A 26,909-nucleotide genomic window follows, 5' to 3' on the forward strand; every position below is an offset into this window, starting at 1 on the left:
GATAATTACACACACACACAAAAAAACAGTCATGAATAATATATTCCATCTCTGTACATACATCCCCCTAAATCTTACACACTGGGCCTTTAAAAAACAAGGTGCACACTCGATCTTTAGTGTAAACTATACTCTGCAGACTGCTTCATAACTAATGAGACCACGGTGTAACCATATAAACAGCTTGTTTAAAATGTTTGTATTTGTTATTGTCTTTGCAGTATACAGCAGGCAACATTAGAATAACAAATAAATTAACAGAATACAAAATAAGGAATTTACAGACATTTCTGTCAACAGTCTAACCTAAATCTGGGTGGTCCATTAACACGGGTTACATTTTTGCAGTCTTAAACTGTTAAACTGCTGTCCTTTACACTATGTGTATGTGACACTCAGGCATGCTCTTAAGATCTCTGTATGACAGCTCTCTATAGACTGTAAAGGAGTGCATGAATATTCAGTATACATTTGTTTAAACTGCCCCCTCTAGTGGTTACTAACTATCTGCCGTCAGTCTTGTTTCCGCATTTAAAATGTGAAGACCGCTGTGCAGTGGGGACAGTGTGTGAGCCCTGAAAACAAAAAATATATAAATAAAACAAATTTAGATTGCTCCCTTGCTTGAACAGAACAATTTACATAGACATATCCTTAGAGTGAAAAAAACAATCTATACACATTTACATTTTCAAGTATGATAAGCTTGTTTAGGACAAAGTGACAGCAACGTTATCAGTGCTCTTCTCCATTTCACAGTCTTTGTCTGATGGTGCAGAGACTGGCGTGTCTCTGAGAGAGATCGGGCCACTGCTAGTTTGCCCTAAACCTTTGTTTGGGAGGTCTGCTGTCGACTCAGCCTCAGCTTCTTGTGGCGGGGCTGTGGCTACAAATAGAACAAAAGTGAAAAAATTTAGATTACATGCATGAATATGAAGCTGGTGATTATGCAGTCAAGCAAAGGACTGGAAACTTCCAGACAGAGTTACGAGCTGAAAAAACTAGAATTACCGCCCCGCGGTTGCATGCTTCTACGAACCAGTCCAGTTGCAGTTAACATCTATGTCTGTCCAGACTCAGTAGCCATGACAGTTGACAATGCTTCAAATATGGTTGTTGCTAAAACATAGTTGCTTCACACATGTCTAAACAAACAAAGAAAAGTCCGCACACTTCAGCAGGGTCTGAAGAAGGGCACCTGTGGCCTGAAACGTCACTCCATGATGATGGAATAAATGGACCTTAAATAGGGAGCTGAAGTGTGCAGACTTTTCTTTCTTTCTTTGTTTAGTTTAATTCTTTTAGTCCAGTACCTTCTTCACTATTTGGATGTGCGCGGCTGCTTTTTTTGCTTCACACATGTCTGCAACCCTGCAGCACAGAAAATCTAAACCCTGTTTCAAAGTGGTCACCCAAGATTAGTGTCATCAATTCAGTATCTGAAGAAATGTCTCCCCTTCTGCTCCTGAGTTATGACGATAAAGTGGTCAAAAAAAGTGGTTTTGCAGAACATTATGTTACAGTGAAGGTGACCTTTGACCTTTTGGCTATAAAATGTCATTACTTTGTCATTTTATTCTATCAGACATTTGTGTGAAGTTGTCTGATCAACAGGTCATAAGTAGCTAGTTATGCCCCAGCTAGTTGAGTTATTCCCCAAAACATGTTTTTTAAGGTCACAATGACCTTAATATTTGACCACTAAAATCTCATGAGTTCATTCTTAATCCCAAGTGGATGTTTGTGCCAAATTTAAGGAAATTCGCTCAAAGCCTTGTTAAGATATTGCACTCATGAGAATGAGATGGACACAAGGTCACAATGACCTTGACCTTTGACCAAATTTTTGCCATACGGAAAGAAATTCCATCACGGTGTTCTTGAGATATCGCATTCACAAGAATGGGACGGACGGACAGACAACCCAAAAACATAATGCCTCCAGCCACAGCTAACACCGGCGCGAAGGCATTAAAAAACAATAGCTCTTGCTTGTGTGAATGTCATCAACAGCATGCTGATGCTGTCACACGCCGTTACCTGACTGGGTGCAGGACTTCATGTGTTCTGGCCAGTGGGCTTGTTGACAGGGGTAGTCACAGTAGCTGGTGTTCCAGCAGCAGTAGAAGATGGCCTCTTTCCTGCAGTTAGCACACCACTGTTTCTTCTTTGTCTCATCCACTGCTTGTTGCTTCTCCAGCTCCATCTGTTTCTTCACCTCAGTCACCAACCTCTCTCGCTCCTGCTCCAGGCTTTGCCTCATCTCTGCCATTGTCAGCTCTACAGTGAAGTGCACAAACATGATCAAATGTAGTAAAACTCATTACACAGTTTTGGAAGAAGAAGACTACATGTGTAGTATTTTGCTGATCACTGAAGTTCTCACCAAGATTGTGCTTCATTTCTGACAACTCTTGCTGATGCAGCCACTGCAGTTTTTCTATTTCGATTCTAAGCCGTCTTATCTGAATTAAAAACCCATGGGCACATTAAGGTAAGTAAATAGTCACATGCAAAGCCACTGTGATGATCTGAAGTGTTTTGAGTCTATACAGGGCCAAGAGAAAACACCTACCTCTGCTATTGTATTCCCTGACGTACTCTTAGAAAGGTCATTGTAGATTTCAGTCATTGTACCTTTAATTGCATCCATTATCTGAAAAAGAGCAGACCATAAAATACTGATGTCTCATTCAAGAAGAAAATATTTTATGGGTGGATCTGAATGATATGTGAACTACCAACTAGGGGTGCCACAGTACACAAAATTCATAGTTTGGTATGTAAGTCAGTTTTGGGTTGACGATTTGGAACAATTTATGTATAGCTGGGAAAAAAATAGTAAATAACTTTTATTTTTCATTTTCATTTGAAAAGATTCAAACATTCAAGGGTGGCTCATTGGCCATAATTTACAGTGACAAGAGGCCGTAGATATTCATGTAGCAGTTTAAGTCTTGGTTTCAGATCTGTTACACCCCTACTAGCAAAACTAATCTGGTTTCTTTGTCTTGTCATCTTCAAGTCCCATTTTAAGTAGAAAATGGGATCCCCCATTTAAAATAAAATTTAAAAAAACACCCCCACCCCTGACATAAAACAAACAGCTCTTACGCCACTCTTGTTTTCATCTTGGTTATTTAGCCAGAGAATGGCCAGTCAGTGCTAACTCAACTGTAAACAACAAATCATACTAACTTTATTAGTGTATTTGGCGATATCTGCAGCCACATCCGCCGAGGCAGTGGGGATATACAGGTCTGTTGCCACTGGTGAAGATGTAGCAGCTGTACCTAAACTTGATGCTGCCATCATGGCTACAGAAGCTGGACTACTGGATACCAAGGTGACAGCTGACGTGGATGTGCTGAGTGGAGTGTCTTTTTGTTGAACAGCTGGAATATGAGAAGACCATTAATCAGAAACATAATGAAAAAACACATTTGTTGCTGTAGAGATTAAACTGTAAGATTTTCTAAACAACATTAAATGTACTATGTACACAGGCCCACACACTTTGTGAAGTCATGCTTGAATATTGTCAGCATGCAAAGTGTATAACGTTTTATCTACCTTTAACGGCCTGTCGGGTCTGATAGCGTGTGCTTTGTGAAGACTGCTGTGCTGAAGATGAGGACACCGCTGTCGACCCGTTCCCAGTGGCCTGTGTCTGTGTCAGCACTTGAGCCTGGCCATGCCTGGGAGATGACGCCTGCATCTGTGTGGTCGCCACAGGTTGCTGATTCTGTTGCTGACGCTGCACCTTCTGCATGTGCCATTTCTGAGAGGAGGTCTGGAACTTAGCAGTGGGATTCCACACAACAGCTCTCTGCACCACCGGCACTGTCTCTCTGGGCAGCAGAGGACGCTGTTTCTTCAAAGCTGGTGTGGTGGAGGCTGAGGACGAGGACGAGGAAGATGGGGGTGTTGCGGTGGCACTGGACACAGTTGCAAGGCTTATGGTTGCGGGTGAGGGAGCAGTGAAGGACACCATGGTGACAGGAATGGCCATAGGGGACTGTGTGGAAACACTGGAGGGCGTGGAAGGTGCTGTACTGTTTTGAGATGGCAGTGTTGATGGGGTCGGGGCTTTACCTACAAGGGAAATACCTACATTATTTACCAGTTATAACACTGATGATGTTTTCCCATGTTACATACATTCAAAAATGGGCATTACATTCTGCGTGTGTTTGATTCTTTCTTGTGGGATCAGCTGTGAAAAGTACAACTCTTACCTTCAGGTTTACCAGCAGATGACTCTTTAGCAGTGGTGTTGTCTCTCCTGCTCCTCTTCCTGTCCTTGCCTCCCTGTTCCTCTCCAAGGTCAATAACCAGCTCTCTCTCTGAGTCAGAGTCCTCCACTGCCACAGGCTGCTTTGCCTCCTCCTTTGCCTGAGCCTTCTCTCTTAGACCAGGTGATGCTGGAGGTGCTTTGGTCTTCTCTGGACTTTCTTTTTCTGAATCAGTGCTTATTTTCTCTTTAGTTGGAGCATCTGATGGTGTTGTAGTGGCGTCACCTGCTGCAGTCTCAGATGCCACAAGCGTATCAGCTTTACCTTCCTTATCTTGGCTCGGGGAAGGCTGTTCTTTGACTTTACTTTTAGTAGGCTCCTTCTGGGCTTCATCATCGGGTGCTGCATCCTGACCATCCTTGGTCTTTTGTTCCTCATCACTGGCATACTCACTGTCACTGGAGTCTGATTTATCAGAGTCTTCTGAGTCACTGTGTTCCACGCCTTTGTATACATCCACAGAGATCTCATCTATACCTGCAAACAATATAATAGGAGGGAAATATCACATCGCCATTCAGTGTTATAGGGTTCAGATATCAATACTGTGTTCACACTACGAGCGACATGGCTACAGGCTACAAATCACTTTCAGTGGAAGCTGGTGACATGAAGCTCTAAACTGATGCCAGAGACTTGTGATAGGCTGCATCAACCAATCCAATGTTTTTGTTTCTGACACAATGCTAGCATTGTGTATTGGGGAGCAAATGGGAGTGAAATGGGGCGGAAAAATGTGATGTTAAAATGGGGCTTAGATATTGATCAAAAGCATAGACTTTTAATTAAAACAACTGACATGTGTGAGAGGTAAGCGACAATGTTATAGCCAGAGCTCTGGTGGACTTGCTGATACCTCTGGGTCTCACTATAATTATTGTTATAACGTTATAACTACTGTTATCATTTAATGCGGCCCTGACAGCGTCAAATTGTTGAGAAGTAATCTTTGTGATGTTATGTTTTCACTCTCTCTGTCACTTTTTAAGTCAGATACCCCCCTCGGGCTCGTCTCGGTCTGCACTTTAACTTTAGTTTTGCTCAGTTTCTTATGTAGACTTATAGTTATGGGGGGGGGGGGGACCAAAACAATGCCTTGTTTTGGTCTGCACTTTAGTTTTAATCCTGCTCTGTATTTTTTTTTTATGTGGACTTATAATCAGTTTGTAATCTGGATATTTTTGTTTATTTGTTTTGATTGCCATATGGAACATATGTTGACAAATTATGGGGCAGTAACCAGGATCCTGTTTTAGAGAAATCCTCAGGGCCACTTGTGTGACTGTTGTTTGTTCATTATACTAGTTAGTATACACATGTGTGGGTGTGTTGTACATGTTTATAGCTCTGTCCGTGAGCTATCTGTTAATAACTGTGGGACGAGGAAACATTAGGAGCTGGGATCAGAAGTGAGCGTGCAGGTGCAAGGACGAAGCACCGTTGTGCAAAGGACACATATGACGTTCAATGCTGGGGATACTCAGGTCTGGGGACTTGTTTATTTGTGTGTTTGTATGTATGCTTTTTTCTTTTTTTCCCTTTCTCTTTTTTCCTCTTTTTTCTATTTCTTCTTTTTTTCCCCCTTGTTTCTCTGGTGGTTGTTTTGTTTTCTTTTGTTGCTTTCACCCCTCTTCCCTTTTGTTGTTCCTATGGTCATCTTGTCAATTTACTCCTTTCCAGCCCTCACATCACCTTCCTCCGTTACAGTTATTGAATTTGATCAACTCTGTTAAAACAAAGAGAGATGGCTAATTTAAACAATAATATCAGATTTATTTTGTGGAATGTTAAGGGGGCGAACTGTGCTACTAAAATTAACAGGATTATGACCCATTTACAGCTTTTAAAGGGGGACATATTTTTTATTCAGGAAACCCACCTTCGTAACAGGGAATTGGCAAGAATTAAAAAAAGCTGGGTCAGCCACTTATTTCATTCGAAATTTAATCAAAGAACCAGAGGCACTGCCATCTTGATTCGCAAAAATATAATATTTGAACCATCTAAAACAGTAGCGGACCCCGATGGCCGCTACGTTGTTGTATCCGGTAGACTACAGGACACTCCTGTTATTCTAGCAAGCGTTTACGTTCCAAATTGGAACGATGACCAGTTCATAGCCAGACTTTTTACATCCTTTCCTGACGTTGAAAACCACTTTATTATCATAGGGGGGATTTTAACATGGTTCAGGGTACTGACCTTGATAGATCTTCACGCAAAATGTCACCCTTGTCCAAAGCAGCTAAGACATTAGACATCTTTACTAAACGGCTTGGGCTGTCCGACCCATGGAGACACAAATTTCCCACAAGTAAAGCATTTTCCTTTTTTTCTCATGTACATCGCACATACACCCGCATAGACTTCTTTCTCCTAGACAATAGACTACTTCCAAAAGTTCACTCTTGCATCTATCAGAGCATAGTCATATCCGATCATGCCCCAACCTCTCTAGACATTAGCCTCATCAGATGGTACAACTTCCCTAAGCACTGGAGATTTAACTCTACATTATTGGCTGAGGACTTGTACAAACAATTTTTACACTCACAAATTGTATTATTTCTTGAGATAAACGACAGACCGGACATATCTAGGGGAATACTCTGGGAAGCCTTAAAAGCTTATTTGCGAGGCCAACTTATATCCTATGTTTCCCAGTTGAAGAAAACTGAAACATCCCATATGGCAGATTTACTGCAGAAAATTACTGAAGTTGATAACAAATACTCAATTGATCCCAACCCTGACCTTTACAAAAGGCGCCTTCAACTTCAGGCAGAATTTGACCTTGCCTCCACAAATAAAGCTAAAACACAGTTACTCCCGTCCAGGCAACGCTTCTTTGAATCGGGAGAGAAGGCCGGTAAACTCCTGGCTCACCAGGCCAGAGCAGAAGCTGCTTCTAGAGTGATTCCAGCTGTTAAATCCTCATCTGGCAAGGTCCTGTTGGACCCAGAGGATATTAATAAAACATTTGCCAGGTTTTACCTTGAACTGTACACTTCAGACTCCCCCCAGGACATAGAATACAGTATTTTGGACAAGATTAGTTTTCCCAAAATTGACATTGATCTCGCCAGGGACCTAGGCAGGCCCATATCTACTATGGAAATACAGGAGGCAATCAAGTCGCTACAAAGTGGCAAATCGCCTGGCCCAGATGGCTACACCATGGAATTTTACAAAACATTCTCCACTCTTCTTTCTCCAGTTTTGCAGAGCATGTATAATGAGGCATTCTCGGACCAGCGCCTCCCTGACACCCTGTCGAAAGCCACAATCACGCTTATTCTCAAAAAAGATAAAGACCCCCTACTTTGTAATAATTATAAACCCATCTCACTGTTAAACGTAGACTTTAAAATTTTATCTAAAGTTCTTGCTCTTCGTCTACAGCAAGTAATGCCCCATATCATTTCACTTGACCAAACAGGCTTCATGTTAGGAAGGCAGTCATCTCACAATACCAGAAGACTCCATTCTTAATATGCCTGACCCAAATACTCCAGAGGTGGTGGTTTCGCTTGACGCAGAAAAGGCCTTCGACAGGGTGGAATGGAGGTACCTCTTTGAAGTCATGCGGAGATTTGGCCTTGGGGCAGATTTCATCTTGTGGGTTAAATTACTGTACTCTGCCCCAGTGGCATCAGTGCAAACAAACAATATGCAGTCACCCTCTTTTCCCCTTCAGCGAGGTACAAGACAGGGCTGTCCGATGTCGCCATTACTGTTTGCAATTGCGATAGAACCCTTAGCCATTTGGTTACGTGCAGACGAGGGCTTCGAGGGCATTAGGCAGTTTGATACTACACACAAATTATCACTTTACGCTGATGATCTACTACTGTACATATCGAACCCTGTCACATCACTTCCTGTTGTTTTTCGTATCTTAGAACAGTTTAGTAAACATTCTGGATACAAACTTAACTACCAAAAGAGCGAACTGCTACTGATTAACTCATTGGCAGGACAGATCCCACGGTCCCTTGTCCCCTTTAAATGGACAGAGGGTGGGTTTCGGTATTTAGGTATCTTCATAACAACTTCTATGTCTGACATTTTTGGTAAAAACTTCACCCCTTTGGTTAAAAGAATTGGGGACGATTTCGATCGCTGGTCCTCCCTGCCTCTGTCTCTGGCGGGCCGAATAAGCTTGATTAAAATGATTACTCTACCCAAGCTCTTATATCTTTTTCAGCAGATTCTGGTACTTATTACGAAAGCATTCTTCGCTAATTTAGACAAGATGGTCTCCAAATTCCTCTGGGGGAGCAAACCTGCTCACATCCAAAATGTAGGGGTGGACTCGCCCTGCCAAACTTCATTCAGTACTACTGGGCAGCCAACATCCAAAAACTCCCATACTGGATGGGTGGCAATCCTGATAATTTACCTGAATGGGTTTACTTGGAGAAGGCGGCCTCCAAAATCTCTTTACATTCCATATTATGCTCCCAGCTACCCCTCCCCTCCACATCCGTTACAAATAATTCGGTTGTGTCTAATTCTCTTAAAATATGGGGTCAATTTAGAAAACATTTTGGCTTGCACAGACCCTCCAGTCTTGCCCCACTACTTAACAATCATGGCTTTCAACCCTCGAGTACAGATTCAGCATTTCGAACCTGGTTTAACAACAGCATAGTAACTGTTAATGACTTATATACAGATGGCATTTTCTCATCTTTTGCAGAGCTCTCAACTAAATACCATCTACCCAACTCTCACCTTTTTCGTTTTTTTCAAATTAGAGATTTCATTAAAAAACAGTTTCCTCATTTCCCCAATCGCCCTCCTGAAACCCTGATCGATATCCTCCTGAATATGGATCCCAATCAGACGAAAGGCATCTCAGTTATTTGTGGCTCCATGGACTCGGTCAGTCAAGACCTCCTTAACCGTGTTAAAAATGCCTGGGAAGGTGACCTGGGGACAGACTTACCTGATGAACACTGGAAGTGCATTCTAGACTTGGTCCATTCCTCCTCCATATGTGCCCGCCATGGGCTAATCCAATGCAAAATTCTACACAGAATCCACTATACTAATGCTAGATTGTCCAAAATATTTCCTGATGTCCGTGATTCCTGTAACCGGTGCAAACAGTCACCTGCTAATCACATTCACATGTTCTGGTCTTGTCCCAAATTGACACATTATTGGTCAAACATATTTGAAACAATAAGCTTGGCTTATGGTGTGGTCATTACTCCCAATGCTCTTTCGGTTATCTTTGGCTTTCCCCCCAACGCTGGCTTCCCTGCTGCCGCACAACGAGCTCTGGCCTTCACGACTTTGTTGGCCAGGCGCTTAATTTTGCTTAGGTGGAAGCACATTTCTCCCCCGGGACACAATCAATGGATTAAAGAAGTTATGTATAACATTAAACTTGAGAAACTTAGATTCTCCCTCATGGGCTCGATAAGGAAATTCCAGGATACCTGGAACCCTTTGCTGGAATATATTGACCTCTTACACATTATACCAGACCCAGAAGAGGATTGATCAACTACCCATATCATCTTCCTTTCTGACTCTTTCCCCCTTGTTTTATTTTATTCTATTTATTTATTTACTTATTTTATGTTATTTTATTTAATTTATTTATTTTTGGTGTGTTTGTTTACTCACTTGTCTCTATGTGCCTCATGACCTGAGATGGGTGAAGGTACGGGGGTGGGGGGTGGGAAAGCGGGTTTGATGTTTAAAAATTGCCTGTTTCACTTAACACTGTTTGTACACTAATGACTGTTGAAAAGCTTTGAAATTCAATAAAAAGAGTTAAGCATAGACTTTTTTGACCTAATACAACTTAAGTTGACATTCAGAAGAGGTGCTCCGTGGCAAGTAGCAGACAAGCCTGTCATGATGTAACTACATTAACTAGTGTTTGAACAACAATTCAACAGCAAAGTATTGATAATGAAACTGGTCACACTGTTGTATTGTTTCCCCAGATGTTTGTTTACTTGAAAGGGTCACTGCCAGAATTAATAGGGCTAATGTTAAATATTATAAGTAACTGGACTATAGCTACTGATCATCCAGGGGTTAAACTATGCATACATGTACTTGTATGTGTATGTACATATACTACTATGTGTATGTTTGTTATTAGCAAATATTGTTGTCTGTTGTCTCTGTGGTCTCTGATGTCATCGTGGCCATTCGTTACTGTGGATTTACTAATGACTGCATGCTGTTCTGAGTCTAAGGTGTTTTGTTTATTTGTGCAGTCACAGTGACTTGTTATTGTTTTTATGTATTTTGACCTTTTTATGTGTTGTATTATTCTTTGTCATTATTTTATTTATCTAATATGAATGTATGTAGTATGTATGTAGTATTTGTATTCATTTATTTATACTTATCATCATTGTATTATTCATTTTGTTTTTCCTATTTGTCTTTTTTTGTTTCTGGTGAATATTTCTTGTTCCGAGTGGAGTTCTTTATGTGTTTGATGATCTACGATTTTGTTTGATTTAAATAAACAACTCACCATAAAAACATTACAGATATGCTTTAGAAATGTTCTTCTTTGTGTTTTCTACTAACCCAGCTGTGCCTTGCAGCTTTCAATGGTTTTGTCCAAGTTCAGCTGGAAGCGGCTCTTGATCTGTCTTTTCGGAGAGGTGAGGACTGGTGTGGCTCCTTGTTTCTGCTGAACCGTTTCACTAAGCTCCTTAAGGTCCATTTCTGCTTTACTCCGATCTGGAAAAATACAACGCAAAATAATTCCAAACATCAATATCTGCACAAGAGAAAGACTTTATTTCTAGCAGAAACGTGTCTAATGGTGACCTGTATTTGCTCACAGAGAATGGACATTATTAAACATTTTAATGCATATGACATAACTGCCATAAAAGATTCACCTAGATTGAGGTTCAGAATGCTTCCTGTTGGTGGTGCCTTCTCCTGCTTAGGAGCGCCAGGAGCCTGAGAGTGGAATGGTTTAGGGCTGTCCAAGGAACTGCCTGCAGGACCAGGTCGAGGATGGGCAGGTGATGCTGTTCAGAGATATTTACCATTTAATTACATTTCCTTCCATTTGACACAACATTCTTGTTGCTACACTAAATTCTTAGCAAATATTGGTCAGACTGCAACACGGTTATGAGGTGGACAGCTGGATGGTGACATTGCTTCCCCATCCAATAATGATCAAGGCAGACCGGGCAGTATTGATCATATTATTGCTATGAAAAAAATCAAATGCATCTATTTAATATGGTATAATTTTTATTGAGAATTTATTTGTTTGGTTGTGAAATGGTTGCGATCAGACGGCAACACTGTGACACCCATTCCACATCCAAAGACTAGTATTACTCAACACCCCTTTTGTCAATATATAAAACGCGTTTTAAGCCTGTGGTGTTAGAGAGAGACAAAACTTTTAATCCAAGCTGTCTTTGATCACACATGGGAGAAATAGCCTTTAGAGCTTTCTGCCAGAAAGTCAGGTAACATTATAAAAAAGAGCGACAAAGGCCTCACATGGAAGAAGTAATGGTGGATGAATGGGCTCAGGACTCTCACGCAGGAGACTGGGGTTAGACTCCTGAGTGAGTCATTGATAGTTTATTTGTTTGTGCTAATGGAATATTTCAGTCTTTCTTCAACGCCCAGGTAACATCTGCAACAACTTTAATTTCTGAACTATTTTTTAACCATAACAGGACATTCTGACGTTCAAACAACACTCACTCAGCGTTCCAATTTTTGCTGAGATACACATGTTGAAATACCTGTACAGTCCATAGACTCTTCTCCTGCACTGTACTGGCTGTTTGCAGCTTTTGTCTGGGGCTTGTCTGCTGTCTCCTGCTCTCCATCCGAACCAGTATGGGCAGAAGAGTTGGTGCTCATAGGGGAACGAGGCATATCGCTGAGAGGGAGCCGCCGGCCTGCTGTGCTCCCTCCCACCCCAGCCCCAGACAACATGGTCCTGGCCAAAGAGATCTTAGGTGACGCCGTCATATCAAAGCTCAGCTTGATCTTCTCCTGTTTCTCAGGTTTGATTGGAGTGGATGAGGGGTTGGAGGGATCCAGCAGCATCTGGAAGTTGTTGTCAGGAGTGTATGGTGTCCTGAAGGGGGCGTAGTTAAACACTCCAAACTTCTTCCTCATGTTCTCCACATAGACCTCCATCTCTTGCATGGCACTGTTGAAGATGCTCTTGGTCTTCTTCACAGAGAATGGGATCTCTTTGGACATGAGGTAGCAGTTGTTTAAAGGAACCCAAGCCCTGAAGGATAAAGATTCACATTATGAACAAAGCTTGAAATGTGCCCAAGTAACTGAGTAACTGAAGCACAAAGGGCTGATACCTGTCATGCTGACCAAAGAAGCGAGCATCCACTTGTCCATCTTTGTCCCGCAGAGCTTTAGCAGGCCAGAATGGAAATCCTTTCAGTTTGGCCCACACTAGAGGGTGTGGGTTACTCTGCAGACATACAGTAAAACACTGGAACTAAGTGGTTGTATTCCAGTGATCTATGTTTAAAAGGGTAAACAACCTGGTGGAATCATCAACAGAAACGTCAAGTTACTCAACTAGCTTACACAAGGCTCACAGAACCAGTTGTCTCTCTTTTGGCAAGCAGACAGATAACACTCAGGACAAACTTCAATCTCGTTCATCTGTAATTAAAGAATCAAAAGACAAATGAAATGAAGTTTCAGCTGTCACGTCTAGTGATTTAAATCAATCAGCAAATAAGAATCCCATTTGAATATAAAAATCTTTTTTGACCCAAACCACATACCAACCTCATGTTCGCAGATCTTTACTATCACTTTAGCTGTAGCTGTCAGTTTGTGATTACCTGAAACAAGGACATGAATGATGTTACACAATTTTAATACACACAAGGCAGCACGATAATTCAATATTATTGTAAATCATCATTCAGTGGAATTGTATTACATGATAGCAGCATGTTATTGTTTCAAATTAATTATTCTAAGCAATCTCTAATTCAAAACTAACAAAATAAGTAATTAATATCTGATAATAAACAGTGGAACACAGCTGATTTCACGAACATCAATTTGGGCCTGAGTCCACACAGCAGCCAGTGTCTTTTTGCAATGAGGAGTAAGAATATGTTGCCGCCTAGAGAAAAAGCGGCGCACCCAGCGTTTTATTTCAGAGCGCTCCAGCTTTTTTGTGAGCCCACTCTGAGTGCTTCCAGTTGAAAATCTCTGAACTTATCAGAAACGCGCTGGTGTCATCACTGCTGCTCCAATAGCTACTGTCTAACCCGAGATGTATGGTATGTTAGAAACTATCACAACAAAGACAGAAAAGCCCATCTGTGGAAGCAGATCAGCCAGACAATGAAACTTGCTGCTAAGTGTTGTGTTTTCTAACTTTAATAAGCTCTATTAACGTAGCGTTAGCTTAGCAACCTAGCTAACATTATTGTGAAGATATTGTTGTTACAGAAATAAAACCCACATGTAGCTCTGCATAAAAAAATAAAGCGCGATCCGAGTGATTTTTTTATGACATAGTAAAGACATATATATATATATATATATATACAGTACAGGCCAAAAGTTTGGACACACCTTCTCATTCAATGCGTTTTCTTTATTTTCATGACTATTTACATTGTAGATTCTCACTGAAGGCATCAAAACTATGAATGAACACATGTGAAGTTATGTACTTAACAAAAAAAGGTGCAATAACTGAAAACATGTTTTATATTCTAGTTTCTTCAAAATAGCCACCCTTTGCTCTGATTACTGCTTTGCACACTCTTGGCATTCTCTCCATGAGCTTCAAGAGGTAGTCACCTGAAATGGTTTCCACTTCACAGGTGTGCCTTATCAGGGTTAATTAGTGGAATTTCTTGCTTTATCAATGGGGTTGGGACCATCAGTTGTGTTGTGCAGAAGTCAGGTTAATACACAGCCGACAGCCCTATTGGACAACTGTTAAAATTCATATTATGGCAAGAACCAATCAGCTAACTAAAGAAAAACCAGTGGCCATCATTACTTTAAGAAATGAAGGTCAGTCAGTCCGGAAAATTGCAAAAACTTTAAATGTGTCCCCAAGTGGAGTCGCAAAAACCATCAAGCGCTACAACGAAACTGGCACACATGAGGACCAACCCAGGAAAGGAAGACCAAGAGTCACCTCTGCTTCTGAGGATAAGTTCATCCGAGTCACCAGCCTCAGAAATCGCAAGTTAACAGCAGCTCAGATCAGAGACCAGATGAATGCCACACAGAGTTCTAGCAGCAGACCCATCTCTAGAACAACTGTTAAGAGGAGACTGCGCAAATCAGGCCTTCATGGTCAAATAGCTGCTAGGAAACCACTGCTAAGGAGAGGCAACAAGTAGAAGAGATTTGTTTGGGCCAAGAAACACAAGGAATGGACATTAGACCAGTGGAAATCTGTGCTTTGGTCTGATGAGTCCAAATTTGAGATCTTTGGTTCCAACCGCCGTGTCTTTGTGAGACGCAGAAAAGGTGAACGGATGGATTCCACATGCCTGGTTCCCACTGTGAAGCATGGAGGAGGAGGTGTGATGGTGTGGGGGTGTTTTGCTGGTGACACTGTTGGGGATTTATTCAAAATTGAAGGCACACTGAACCAGCATGGCTACCACAGCATCCTGCAGCGACATGCCATCCCATCCGGTTTGCGTTTAGTTGGACGATCATTTATTTTTCAACAGGACAATGACCCCAAACACACCTCCAGGCTGTGTAAGGGCTATTTGACCAAGAAGGAGAGTGATGGAGTGCTGCGGCAGATGACCTAGCCTCCACAGTCACCGGACCTGAACCCAATCGAGATGGTTTGGGGTGAGCTGGACCGCAGAGTGAAGGCAAAGGGGCCAACAAGTGCTAAACACCTCTGGGAACTCCTTCAAGACTGTTGGAAAACCATTTCAGGTGACTACCTCTTGAAGCTCATGGAGAGAATGCCAAGAGTGTGCAAAGCAGTAATCAGAGCAAAGGGTGGTTATTTTGAAGAAACTAGAATATAAAACATGTTTTCAGTTATTTCACCTTTTTTTGTTAAGTACATAACTCCACATGTGTTCATTCATAGTTTTGATGCCTTCAGTGAGAATCTACAATGTAAATAGTCATGAAAATAAAGAAAACGCATTGAATGAGAAGGTGTGTCCAAACTTTTGGCCTGTACTGTATATAAAATTAAGATGCAGGAATTAGTCTGTGTTACTCAGGATTACTCTAAATATGGTGTCCACACAATGAAACGTACCTCCATTGTATATAATACAGTTGTGCAAAATCCATTTTGCGTCTGCCAAGAAGGCCTCTGTGCAGCCATACATTTTCTTTTTTATATTCTGTGATGCAAGAAGAAAAGATGGAGTCCGACTGACAAACCTTTTAACACTTGTACATTCATATTATCAAAGACAAATATGCGACAGCTGGTGGTTTACCTTCTCAAGTGTGCAAAGATCCATAGGGTGGAAAATGTACTCTGCATAATCTGGATGCTGTTCAAGAGAGACAGGTTTCTGGAAGGGTTCGGTCTGCAAAGGTTAGTAGACAGAGCAGATAGTGAAGAAAAAAAAACCGTCAGACCAGACTTAGTGCATAACCTTCCCCTCTACCGCACATGAACATGCTACCACCATGCTACCACCCAAAAAAATCTATAAGCCGCTTCAAACAAAAGGAGGAAAAACCAGTGGAGGAAGAAATCATGACGGGGTCTTGTTAGTGGTGTAATTTATTACCCAATTAAAAGTCTTTCTCTGCGTGGAAGCTGCATGGGGGGAGCGAGATGACAAGCGGGGATGATCCTGCAAGAGAGTGAGAGGGGCAGCTGTATCCTCACCACCAGCTAGCATGTTTACCTTCATGGTTTCCAGCCATGACAGGCCCATTATAGTACAATGACTATGATTGTTAGTTCTGTTATTAGAAATAATTTGCACATGCAAGTCAATAATATCTCATGCTGGACCGATATGTGGACAGGTAGTACTTCAGGGTGCAGATCTTAACATCTGGCACGACTGATGGGAATATGGTGACCAGAAAAAAAACGTGTCATTTGGTTGCATAAGCAATCTAAAAATTAAGTTTGGCCAGAAAAGAACACATGCCAATATCCATGTGATAAATCTCAAAATTCAAGATTCGAGAGCTTTTTTGTCATTATGCAAGCATAACGAAATTGCAGAATCTGAATGTTCAATTAGAAAAGGCAGAAATGAGAATATACAGTGTACCCCATCTGTAATTAGACTGTATGCCTCGACACAATATAATCAGTTTGGCAGTATGAATTGCATATAGAGACAGAGAGACCTGAGTACTTACACCTGGCTGTTTCATCTTCTGAAGGGCAAACTTTAGTAGGTAAGACAGCTGGTCTATAGTTAGCATCATCATGGCTTTGCTCTGAGTCTCTATACACTCAGCAACTGTTATTTTCTGGAAGACATCAAGAGGAAAATAGTTGAAAACTTTGTTCTTATCCCATTGTGGCACAAAATCTATGTAGGCTCAACATGTTTTTATCACATCGTCCAAACTTACTGAGAGGCCCTCCTTATTAAACAAATATGACAACAGGTTTAGACTAACTGCTTTGAAATGTGGTTTACACAGCCCACACATCTACACGTTCTTGGGTGAGTACCTCACACTCCGGGCAGAACCAGTCGCCCTCGGGCTCAGCTGGTAGTTTGAGGCACTTGGCGTGGTACACCCTGGGGCAGAGCTCACAGCAGAGCACCTGGCCCTCGCGGTGGCACAGCCAGCAGTAGAAGTCATTCCTGCCGTCCTGCGGTACAACATCAACAGGGTCTGTGGTGAGTGCTGGCTGCTTCACATAGTAAAAGGGACCATGTCTTAGTTCTGACTGGAATGCGGGCAAAAGAAAGACAAAGTTGGGGAATGTCAAAATCAGGCAAGAGATTAGAGAAGCCAAGCATACATGCACACACAGCACACATCAAAAAAGGCACACTACAGTCACTAAAGTCCAAAACACAGACTGCTATGAGCCCTGGTCAGAACAAGTGTTACACTCTCACTGCTGGTTGATGAGCTGAGAAATTCAAAAGTCAGCATCACATTTTTCCATTGTGATGGAAATGAACTCAAAAGACGACAGGTCTGGATATATACTTTTTCTAAATGATGTGACTTGCTCAGGTCTCTGATTTGAGTCTGTGTTTCAGAACACCACCATCAGCCTTGATTAGACTGGTAAAAGCTCAATTAGTTACAGTGGCTACTAATCATTTACAAAGGTCATCTTAAAGAGCCAAGTGAAAGACAGTAGCAATCATCTACCTACTGTGCATTTGTGAACTGCTTTACACACAAAGGAAGCAAAGCATGCACTTTGAACTCTCTCAGACTGCAGAGAATTTTGCTAAAATAGTTGCAACTACAAAAGCATTTGTTAAAACTAGAGGTGCACAGATAGCTCTTTATCATACCTCAGATCACTTATTGAATTACTGATACCAGTAGTATCCAAAGAGATTGAACAATTGTGTAAAAGTGTACAACATTTATTCATATGGCAGACACTCCTAAACATCACACTGTAAACTACAGAGACTTAACACACTAATAGGTAATTGTGCATGTCATACTGTTCCTGAAATACTTAAATATTTAGATCTCAGTGCAGCAGACACTAGGTAAAAAGCACAGGTTAGCTCAGGATATACTGTCATAATATCACAATATTTAGCCCCTAAAGGAATCAGGAATCAGACTTACAACAGCTGGAATCATAACAGCATGTAACAAAGTGCAAACAGTTTCAGGTATATAAAAACATGCCATTATTCATACTTAAAACAGCAATAATTTTGCAAATGACCAAGAAACAGAACAGTTCAGAGCTTAAATGTCTATATAAAGCAAAGAAATACCTTTGCCTAAGTGTCACAAGACATTGTTTCGTACCCCTGATGCCAGTTTAACAAAACTATAAAGCACTCGATCCTGGAGCAAACTGTAGAGCACTGGTGAAAGTTAATGGCAGAGGGGCGCATTGAAGAAGAAAATACAAAACATCTCACTTTTTACAAGAAATTAAATTTCTTAACTGAAAGACCTTCACCTCTATCTGTTCCACTGGAGCTGCAAAGTGGCCAACAGTGTAGACTGTGGTTAAACTGGGAAGCTTTTGGGTGTGGATGTGTCTAACTGTGCCTAATGTTTGCTGAGGTGAAGCAGGGTGTTCCTGCAAAAAAGCATCCGTGCTCAGTGAACCTTCCCTAAATAAAACTGGCCTTAGAGGAACACTTCACCCCCAAAATGATCATTTATATTTCAATTACTCCCCCCATGTTACACTGAATTCATGAAGAAAACTTCATGAAACTTCAAGAAAATGATTGTTGAATTGAAGTTGTAAGGGTCTTCTTTTAACAACAGAAAAACTGTATTAGAACATCTGTTTACAAACGCTCACACAACTTGCGCACTATAATCTAAGTCTCATTTATTCTGTCATATTCTCAGAACTTCCCAAACACATGCATTTTCCCTAGAACCGTAATATTTAAATCACTTTTGCAATTGCACAGGTGCGCTACTCATCTGTGGGTGAGACTGGTTATGCTGAATTGTTTCAAATCATAATGTTTTAGCAAAAATGCATGTGTTTTGGAAGTACTGAACATATCACTGGATTAATGAGATTTGGATTATACTGCACGATCTATGTGTGTGTTTGTAAACGAATGTTTTGATACAGTTTGCTGTTGTTAAATCCAGCTCTCATTTCCTCTAAATCATCAAGAAATTTCTCTGTTTTTGCATACTTTGTTCTCGAGGGAGGCATGTGAGAAAAACATAACACAGGATGAGTAACTGATATACATATGATTGTTTTGGGGGTTGAAGTATTCCTTTAAAATATTGACAGAATATGAATCACTGATCACAACCAATCACTTCTCCCCACAGCAAAAAGACTGTCATCATAACCTGTCATCATATCTGAGATAGGTTCTTTATTTGCTGACATCGTACATGAGCTCTATCGTCTAATACACTGGTCTTGAGGGTCTGGATGTAAAAGCTTGTGATATTTTGATTTCTGAATAACAATATATCAGCAGCAGATTGTTTTCAAGAGTGTTTTCGACAGGATTTTGTATCCCCATGGATCTAAAATGTCCTGCTGAAACAAAACAGTATACTGTTGTTTACAGTAAAGGAAGTTCTTATCTGGCAACAGTATAAATAAGAAAACTAGCAGCAGATTATGCACTACCATCCTGCAGAATAAAATCAAGTTCTTGAGTAAGATGTTTGTGTTTTTATTGTTATTTTCATATAACCTCACAACAAGAATATAAAAGAAAACAGAAAAAAATCTCTGTAAAATATTAAACCTAATGTCAGTCCGGTGCAATATTCGACTGGGGTCAAACTCATCCCCAATTAACAGCAAATCAAACACTTCAAACACATCACTTTTATGCCAAAATTCCATGTTTGAAGCAGTTGAAGCAGTCTCAGTTGCAGGCATCGCAGACCTTTGGCAGGTAAAATCAAAATTATTCACATTAGGCATGAGAGGCAAGAAGTGTTTTTGGTGATTCGGGTGAACTGAGCCTTTAACACAACTGCATAATCTGAATACAAGGTTCATTCACATCTTTACTCAAAGAGCTTGACCTCTTGACCATGAAAAAAAATCGAGTTACTGTCTAGTTTAAGTCTGACAGACAATCAGTCAGTCAGGCTGACAGCAGGTTTAAATCCTGTTTGTTGGTGATTGTTACCTGGTCTTTGCTGCTGCTCATAGCACCTGGTTTCTTCTTCTTTTTCACTGGGCAAGGGGATGTTTCAGCAGGCGAGTGACCATTAGACGAATGAGAGGGACTTGGCATCTTTCGTTTTTGGGTCATCCGTTCTGTTGACCCTGTGTCTGAAACTGCAGACAAAGGTCAAAGATTACACAAACCAGGAAGGGCACACTGATGGCCTACTTAAGGCAGGAAAACAACAGATATCACACACCAGAGTTTTCCAGCACTCTAAAAGATCCCCCTCAGGTGAAGACAGTAAGCATGGTGAGTTATATAATATATAGGGGTGTCATGATTCGATTCTGGATCGAAAAATCAATTTAATTTTGGTCATCAAAATCAGAAGCAGGATTTGTGATCTCCACCACCACCATTGCTCTGCTTTTGAAAGACAACACAGCTTAGCTTACCGGTAAACTGAAAACCGGAAAAACAATAAAAATGGAACCTCCTGCTTCACTGAAGTCAGCAGTGTGGCAACATTTTGCCTTCCACTGGGGTTATGTAAACAACAAAGGTGTGGTTGACAGAAAAACAACAGTTTATGGGCTACACGAGTGAAGTGAAAGTAAAAGTGAAGCAAGGGGAGGAAACTAAAGCTGTTGTTTTAAAGTACCCCTCTTTCACCTAGTGGCTCTACTTTTTGTCCCCAGTTGACTTAGGAAAGAAGTTATTGTTAATACATTTTAAACAAATTATTTTAAACTGACCACACGGCCTCATGTGGTCCAAAAAATAAGGCAGTTATATCTAACTATTGATCTGTTGATCCTAACAAATTAAGACTCAACAGTCTAACAGTGGCATAGCCGCCTGTGTTGAAATAAAAAAGTTCAATTAAAGAATTTAATCAAATTGTGATCTTAAAATCCAAAGTCAAATCAAATTGTGAATTTGGAGAATCATGACACCCCTCATAATACATGAAATATAAAACCAAGACAACTACAACCAAACTACTGCACATATCATTGAATAATTACACAAGTATAGAAACAGAGCTTTGCCAACCTATCCAAAAACAAACTTGTACAGTGTGTTCTCACCTTTGGACCGTGTTGAAATCTCCATTTCTTCCGTGGTAACCTCAGTTTTCTCCTCTTCCTCTGCCAAACTGATGCAAAATAAGAACATGGTCAAAAGTCTACCAGTCAAACATAACCTACAGCTGAAGAGTTCTCATATCCATTAATCATGCTGTTATCCTGGAGAACGTTGTTTGAAAATATTCCTTACAACAACACGTTCTTTAGAGGTACATTCTAGTTGGGACAGCGTGGTGGCCGAGAAGATTAAGATGTTTGCCCCTCACTTATTTCCTGTCCGCTCTCTTCACTCTATATTATAAAAGCAAACCCCACCCCCCACCCCACCCCCTGTGTACACTAAGGTGCTAAAAGAACAATTACATCACTAATGTATGCATTTGGTTTATAAGCGTAGCTCGCTAAACTGCCACTGAAGGCCAACTGAAATATCCAGATCAATATTTTAACCCAATTAAAAAGTCACAAACAGTGTCAAGTTTTCTTATCTGAGCTAAAATCTGAACAAAAATGACTGAGGTACCAAAAACAAAAAACAATTTGTGATTATTAGTGACCTCCAGTTGTATGCCTCATTAGTGGAAATGTAAAAGCTTATTTTTTAAGTGTTAAGACTGTAACACATTCCTGCAGAGGTTTGTTGTTAAACAGTCTCACCATCTTCTTCATGTCCCTCATCCCACCACAACGGGGTTATTCTAGACAAGACAGGTCAACTATGCCGGCAGGCTGTCTCTTAACAATGTAGTTCTGGTTAGATTTGGGGTGCTCAGTTGGGAACAGAACCATCATAAATCCTCTATAAAAAATGTATTAAAACACATCTACAGTATTACATCACAACTACTTCTGAAGACGGATGGAGAAAGTGCTATGCTTATAACGTAGGTTTCAACGGCTTTGAATGATATCAGTGAATAATGAAATACTTCATCCACAAAATTGGCATTTGTATATCAATTGCTCATGGCCTGTAACCCTAAGTTTGTGTGAAAAAAACTCCTATGCCTCCATGGAAAACTGTGAACATACTGATGTATTGATTAACTGGGGTCTGCATTTAACAACAGCAAAACTATATAAAAATTATATGCTATACATACTCAACTAAAAGTGAAAATTATCTACACTCTTCAAAGCCAGACTTCAATATATATATATTTTTTAAATCATCCTTTAATTAGCCAGGAAGATCCCGGTGAGATATATATTGTTATTATATTACGTTTTTGTTTTGTTTTTCATCGAAAATGCATGTGTTTGGGAAGTACTGAACATACAACTAGATAAATGAGACCTGGATTATACTGCATGACTTGTGTGAGAGTTTGTTTGTTTCTGCTGTTGTTTCTCACGATCCCCAGTCAGTCAATAAATCAACAGTTCAAGTTTTTTGTCTTCACAATTTCAAGGTAACACAGCATGCCTAACTGATTTACAAATGGTCATTTTGTTGGTGAAATATTCCTTTTAGTCAGTAAATGAAGAGATCACCAGGAACAGATTGCCAGATTGTGTCTGTGAATGGTTACAACGGAATAATGACTTGTAGATTCTGAATCCACCAGCACTGTAAGCAGCTGACAAAAACACTGCTTTCAATGTTTTCTGCTCTGCTCAAGGTCACATAATTTCAATACATTAAAACAATTATTACAAAATAAATAAACTATGCTGCATGAAACGTCTGTAAAGAGTCCAAAATGCTTCATGCCAAACATACTGTACTGCCAGACATGATACGGGTCCTGTATAGACTTATTACCAAAAATAAACTGCAACTTTCAGGACCCATCATGACTGACAATGCTGGTAACACAGCTAAATAAATGATGATTGTATATTAGACTTAATAAATACAAGCCAACCAATAGAGGAGCAAAAGCAGCTCAATGTGTAAGGCCATTCTCCAATCATAAATAGCAGGCACCTTTCCCCACTGACAGAGGATCTATAAATAGTAAACACGAAAACACAGAACAGTAGATTCTGCAGTGTCTGAACCTTCTGACACCCAACAAGTGAAAAACATGTAAATAAGACTTCCCTGTTTTCTTTTAACACCACGTAATATTCAATGATCAGTGACCTAATAACAGACAGCATATCATAATGGATTGCATAATCACAGCCACAGTTGTGTTGAGAAACATTTCCTTGAAATGCAACCTACAATTTGCTGTGAACTACCTTCTATTCAAAATCTGCCCAACAGGTTTTTCTTAGTATCAATTCAACATGATTCACCTTGGTTTGCAGGCGCTCTGTTGTCGATCCTATTATTGTTGCCACTATCTCTGACGCCACAGCAACTGCACCGGCCTCACCGTACAGATGGCTTCAATTCTGCCAAATTTTGTTTGACTTACTACCAAGTAAAGCACCATTTGGATGTTTTGTGTGAAAAATATAAAGGCATTCGCCGAAAACAAAAACACTGCTTCCATTTTCCATTTCAACAGTCTTGTTCACCACCCCCTGCCCCCCCTAACCCTCCTGCTCCTCCATCACTAAAGAAGGATGAAATATCAGACAGGAACACAGCACATCTGCAGAGACAGACAGGAGTGCAGTGAAATGGCTTTACTGGCCTCCTCATCTAACCTGTCTGGACAGCCTCAGACAATCAACCCCAGCAGCATCCTGTTCTGTCCAGGGCAGGAAATACAGCATCAAAAGACAAAGAGACAGACAGGGACAGGCACAAGGACAAAAATCAATGCTGCCCATTCTGACAAAAACATTTTTAAATCAAAGACCACAGAGCACACAAACAGCCTATTGTAACCTAGTGATACAACCCTTTCCACACCCACCACTGCCACAACATCCATGCTTCAATGTAGGAAATCAACAGCATACCTTTTTCCTTACTCACATACAGATTCTTCAGCCTATTCTTTAATCTTTTTCAATTATTGAGGGCGTTGGGGGATGAGGGAAAAGATGGGTCCAGGTTTCCCAGAAGGCCTTCTCTCCCTGCTGCTCTCTCCTGCAATTGTCAATCTTTAACCTCGGCTGCAGGCTGCCGATTGGCTTGAGCACCACACGGAGGTGCCTGATTGGGTGCTCAGCTCGGTGTGCCACACAGGCTCTCTTCTCCCCGCTCTCCTCAGCCACAGTGCTGCAATGCAGAGAGGACTGATCCTCACTGTTTCTAAAAACCTCCTGAAAACCGAGTCTCTCACTCCCTTTAAACCCCATACAGACATATACCGGTCGTGTGCCTTTTATCAGACATGTAAGATGCAGCTCTACAGGCTTGACAGGGAGAGGATCAGATTCCCTCCCTCGCTGTGCTCTCAGCCAGTGTATGTGTATGGCATCCATTTTGAACACACTCACTCTCTCCCTCTCCCTCTCTCTCCCTCTCTCTGACCACTGTGCGCACCGCACACACAGCACGTACACACGGCACCAGTCGAATCTGCTGTAAAAGACCACATACAGCTTATTATGTGCCCCAGCATGTTGATATGGAGCATGGGCCTAATACTGGACACAAAGACGGGACTGAAAATGTCACAGGCCTCCCAGACAGCACGGAAAGCATAACTCCCTCCCTCCCTCTCTCTGCAATGCTTCCTCAGCATATACTGTCTCATAATCAATATCTGCCTGGAGATGTGGATGTGAGCAAAATAAAGATGAAAAGTCTAATACACCGTTAATAACTGAGAGAAAAAATATGCATTTTTCCATCTTTCTGAGAGTTATTTCTGCTTGACCAAATGTATGCATTTCATTTAATCAATACAGACCTTCAAAGCATGAATACAAACAACGCACACAATTAAAACACATTGGTATAATCAGTGCAACACAAGTATAAAACATCGTTCAAGACAGAAACATCCAGGCCAAAATGTCATGGCCAACTTCATCATCTACATAGGTCCAAGAAGGTCAACTGCTGGATAGTTCAATGACAGACACCAAACTAAATAGGCTGTGTGCATCAGTGTGATGCAGATTTAAGTGTGCCCACACCAATCCCCACACCACAGTGGAATAAGGGGATTAGACGAATTACCAAGCACCATTCACAAAACACAGAGGGAGGGGGGATTTGCTGTTTCAGTCAATGCAGACTGCTCCTGAACCCTGGTCAAGCAACATTATGTGCGCCATTATATCCAGGCCATAGTTCCCCTGTTTATACTTAAAGCAGAGCCTTTGTCAGACATCCTCCTCTAATAATGACAGAAATCACATATCCCACTTGGAATATATTTAATGTTCCAGAATAAAAATAAAAATACTGATAAACAGGCTGAAATAGATACAATCATAAACTAAATGTAATCATTTTTATATCTGATTCATGCATACAGAAAACCAACATCATGAGAAAGAGAATTCAATCTAACCTGGTCGACTTCAAACAGGTTTTCAAGCCTCTCTGGATGAGATGAGGTTTCTATGCAGAGCCTTTTCAGAGGAAGTCCTTCCCTTCTTCTTTCCTTCTCTCTTACATACAAATACTCAGTGTGCTTGGAGCAGAGGGACAGAAAGGGGAAGCTCTCTAAAATGGCTGACACTCGGCAGCAGAGAACAACACTGGGAGGCAGTGCACACCATTAGGCTCAGGCAATTCCTTCAACCCTGTGATAAATAAGCTGCTATGGCATATTTAGTCCGTAGATAACTGGTATTTTAGAAAACTGGTGAGCAGCTTACAGGATTAGGCCCCTAACAGCATTTTTTTTATTCACCAAGTAAAAAAGGGAATTGTGGTGAGGTAAACTGGGTTTTGGGGTAAGGTGTAGAAAAATTAGATGATTTACAGTTCTTCATTGCCATGTTAGTCCTACAAACAATTAACAACAGTGCCCTGCTGCCTTGCTCTCATGCCAGTTTGAGGCCTAAATTAAACTTGCTGTGCTGTCAGTTTACCATCTGTTAATTCCTCTGGGGACTCCCCTCTGCACTGCTCCCTGTCTCTCCCATCCTGCATGGATCCCTCAACAGGCCTGCCATCTTGACAGCACAGGCCTAGGGCAGCCACAAACTCAATCCTCTTTTGATCTTGACAAAAGAAAGCAGGTTTTCCTAGTCAGTACACTCTGAATATACAATGACCTTACACTTGACCCGTGCCCCCCTAATGTATGTGTCTAGACAGCCACCCAGTTAGCAGCCTGTTGTACTATACCATGCTATGCTCTCTTTCCAAGCTCCACTCTTGTGCTGTGGGGTGACAAAAACTCTTCCCCCTCCCCCAGTCTGTCAGACAAACCTGTATTATTACTCAGGCATGGATCACACACAGTGGCTGGTGCCTTATCAACAGTGTTGTATATGTAAAAGAATGAAAATAAGGCTTACCTCTGTGGATGCATGGCTACAAACTCTGTGTGATATGTCAATGCTTATTAAAACATGGAGGACAGCCTGTCAGCCCTCACCCTGCTCAGAGCACAGCCACGGCTCTCCAAGCTGTCCGACTCACTGCTCTGATATAAGGCACACTGAGACTGGCCACGCATGCCGACAGAATGTAAGGCAGCTGCTGATTGGCTAGTGCATTTCCTGGCTGCTTGTCTTTTGTTTAGCTCAGGCGAGCTAAAACGCAGTACTCAGAGCAAAGAGGAGCTAGGCCCAGATCAAAATACTCAGCTACCGAGAGGACTGCATTCAGCCACGGCTGTTTCATAAACTTGCTACGAAGTAGGCCTTTGCTGTAGCTGCAATGGGAAGTCAGCAGATGTGCACACAAACAACAGGCCTGTGGCTGTGTTCCTAAGGAGGAA

The 26,909-nt window shown here is 41.2% G+C and overlaps 1 protein-coding gene across 7 annotated transcripts; it reads right to left on the reverse strand.

The window, feature by feature from the left end:
* Positions 1-25: 25 nt before the first annotated feature.
* On the reverse strand, positions 26-26,608 carry zmynd8 (zinc finger, MYND-type containing 8). 7 transcript variants are annotated; one of them, XM_033626878.2, is made up of 21 exons: positions 26,485-26,608; positions 21,157-21,224; positions 20,084-20,235; positions 16,966-17,109; positions 16,644-16,757; positions 16,055-16,120; positions 15,755-15,847; positions 15,568-15,655; positions 13,083-13,138; positions 12,876-12,953; positions 12,641-12,756; positions 12,059-12,558; positions 11,183-11,317; positions 10,863-11,018; positions 4,239-4,772; positions 3,574-4,095; positions 3,199-3,395; positions 2,576-2,656; positions 2,387-2,465; positions 2,041-2,280; positions 26-886 (listed from the first exon to the last, which is right to left on the reverse strand). In XM_033626878.2, the coding sequence occupies exons 1-21, from the start codon at positions 26,496-26,498 to the stop codon at positions 711-713; spliced, it is 3,609 nt and encodes a 1,202-aa protein (XP_033482769.2). In that variant the 5' UTR covers positions 26,499-26,608; the 3' UTR covers positions 26-710. The 7 variants fall into 7 exon arrangements, with proteins under 7 accessions (XP_033482769.2, XP_033482765.2, XP_033482767.2 ...); XM_033626874.2 differs by having other exon boundaries at positions 16,966-17,187; XM_033626876.2 differs by lacking the exon at positions 26,485-26,608 and adding an exon at positions 25,527-25,653 and having other exon boundaries at positions 16,966-17,187.
* Between the last annotated feature and the right edge of the window lie 301 nt (positions 26,609-26,909).

Source organism: Epinephelus lanceolatus, chromosome 1, assembly GCF_041903045.1.
Source record: "Epinephelus lanceolatus isolate andai-2023 chromosome 1, ASM4190304v1, whole genome shotgun sequence".
Classification (NCBI taxonomy): Eukaryota; Metazoa; Chordata; class Actinopteri; order Perciformes; family Serranidae; genus Epinephelus; species Epinephelus lanceolatus.

What these genes read in the sequence shown, in the direction of transcription:
- zmynd8 (XM_033626874.2), bottom strand. An exon ending in GATTTCAACACGGTCCAAAG is followed by an intron (nt 20,236 to 21,156) that starts GTGAGAACACAC and finishes CTTTGTCTGCAG; the next exon opens with TTTCAGACACAGGGTCAACA. An exon ending in TAAAGATCTGCGAACATGAG is followed by an intron (nt 12,954 to 13,082) that starts GTTGGTATGTGG and finishes CTTTAATTACAG; the next exon opens with ATGAACGAGATTGAAGTTTG.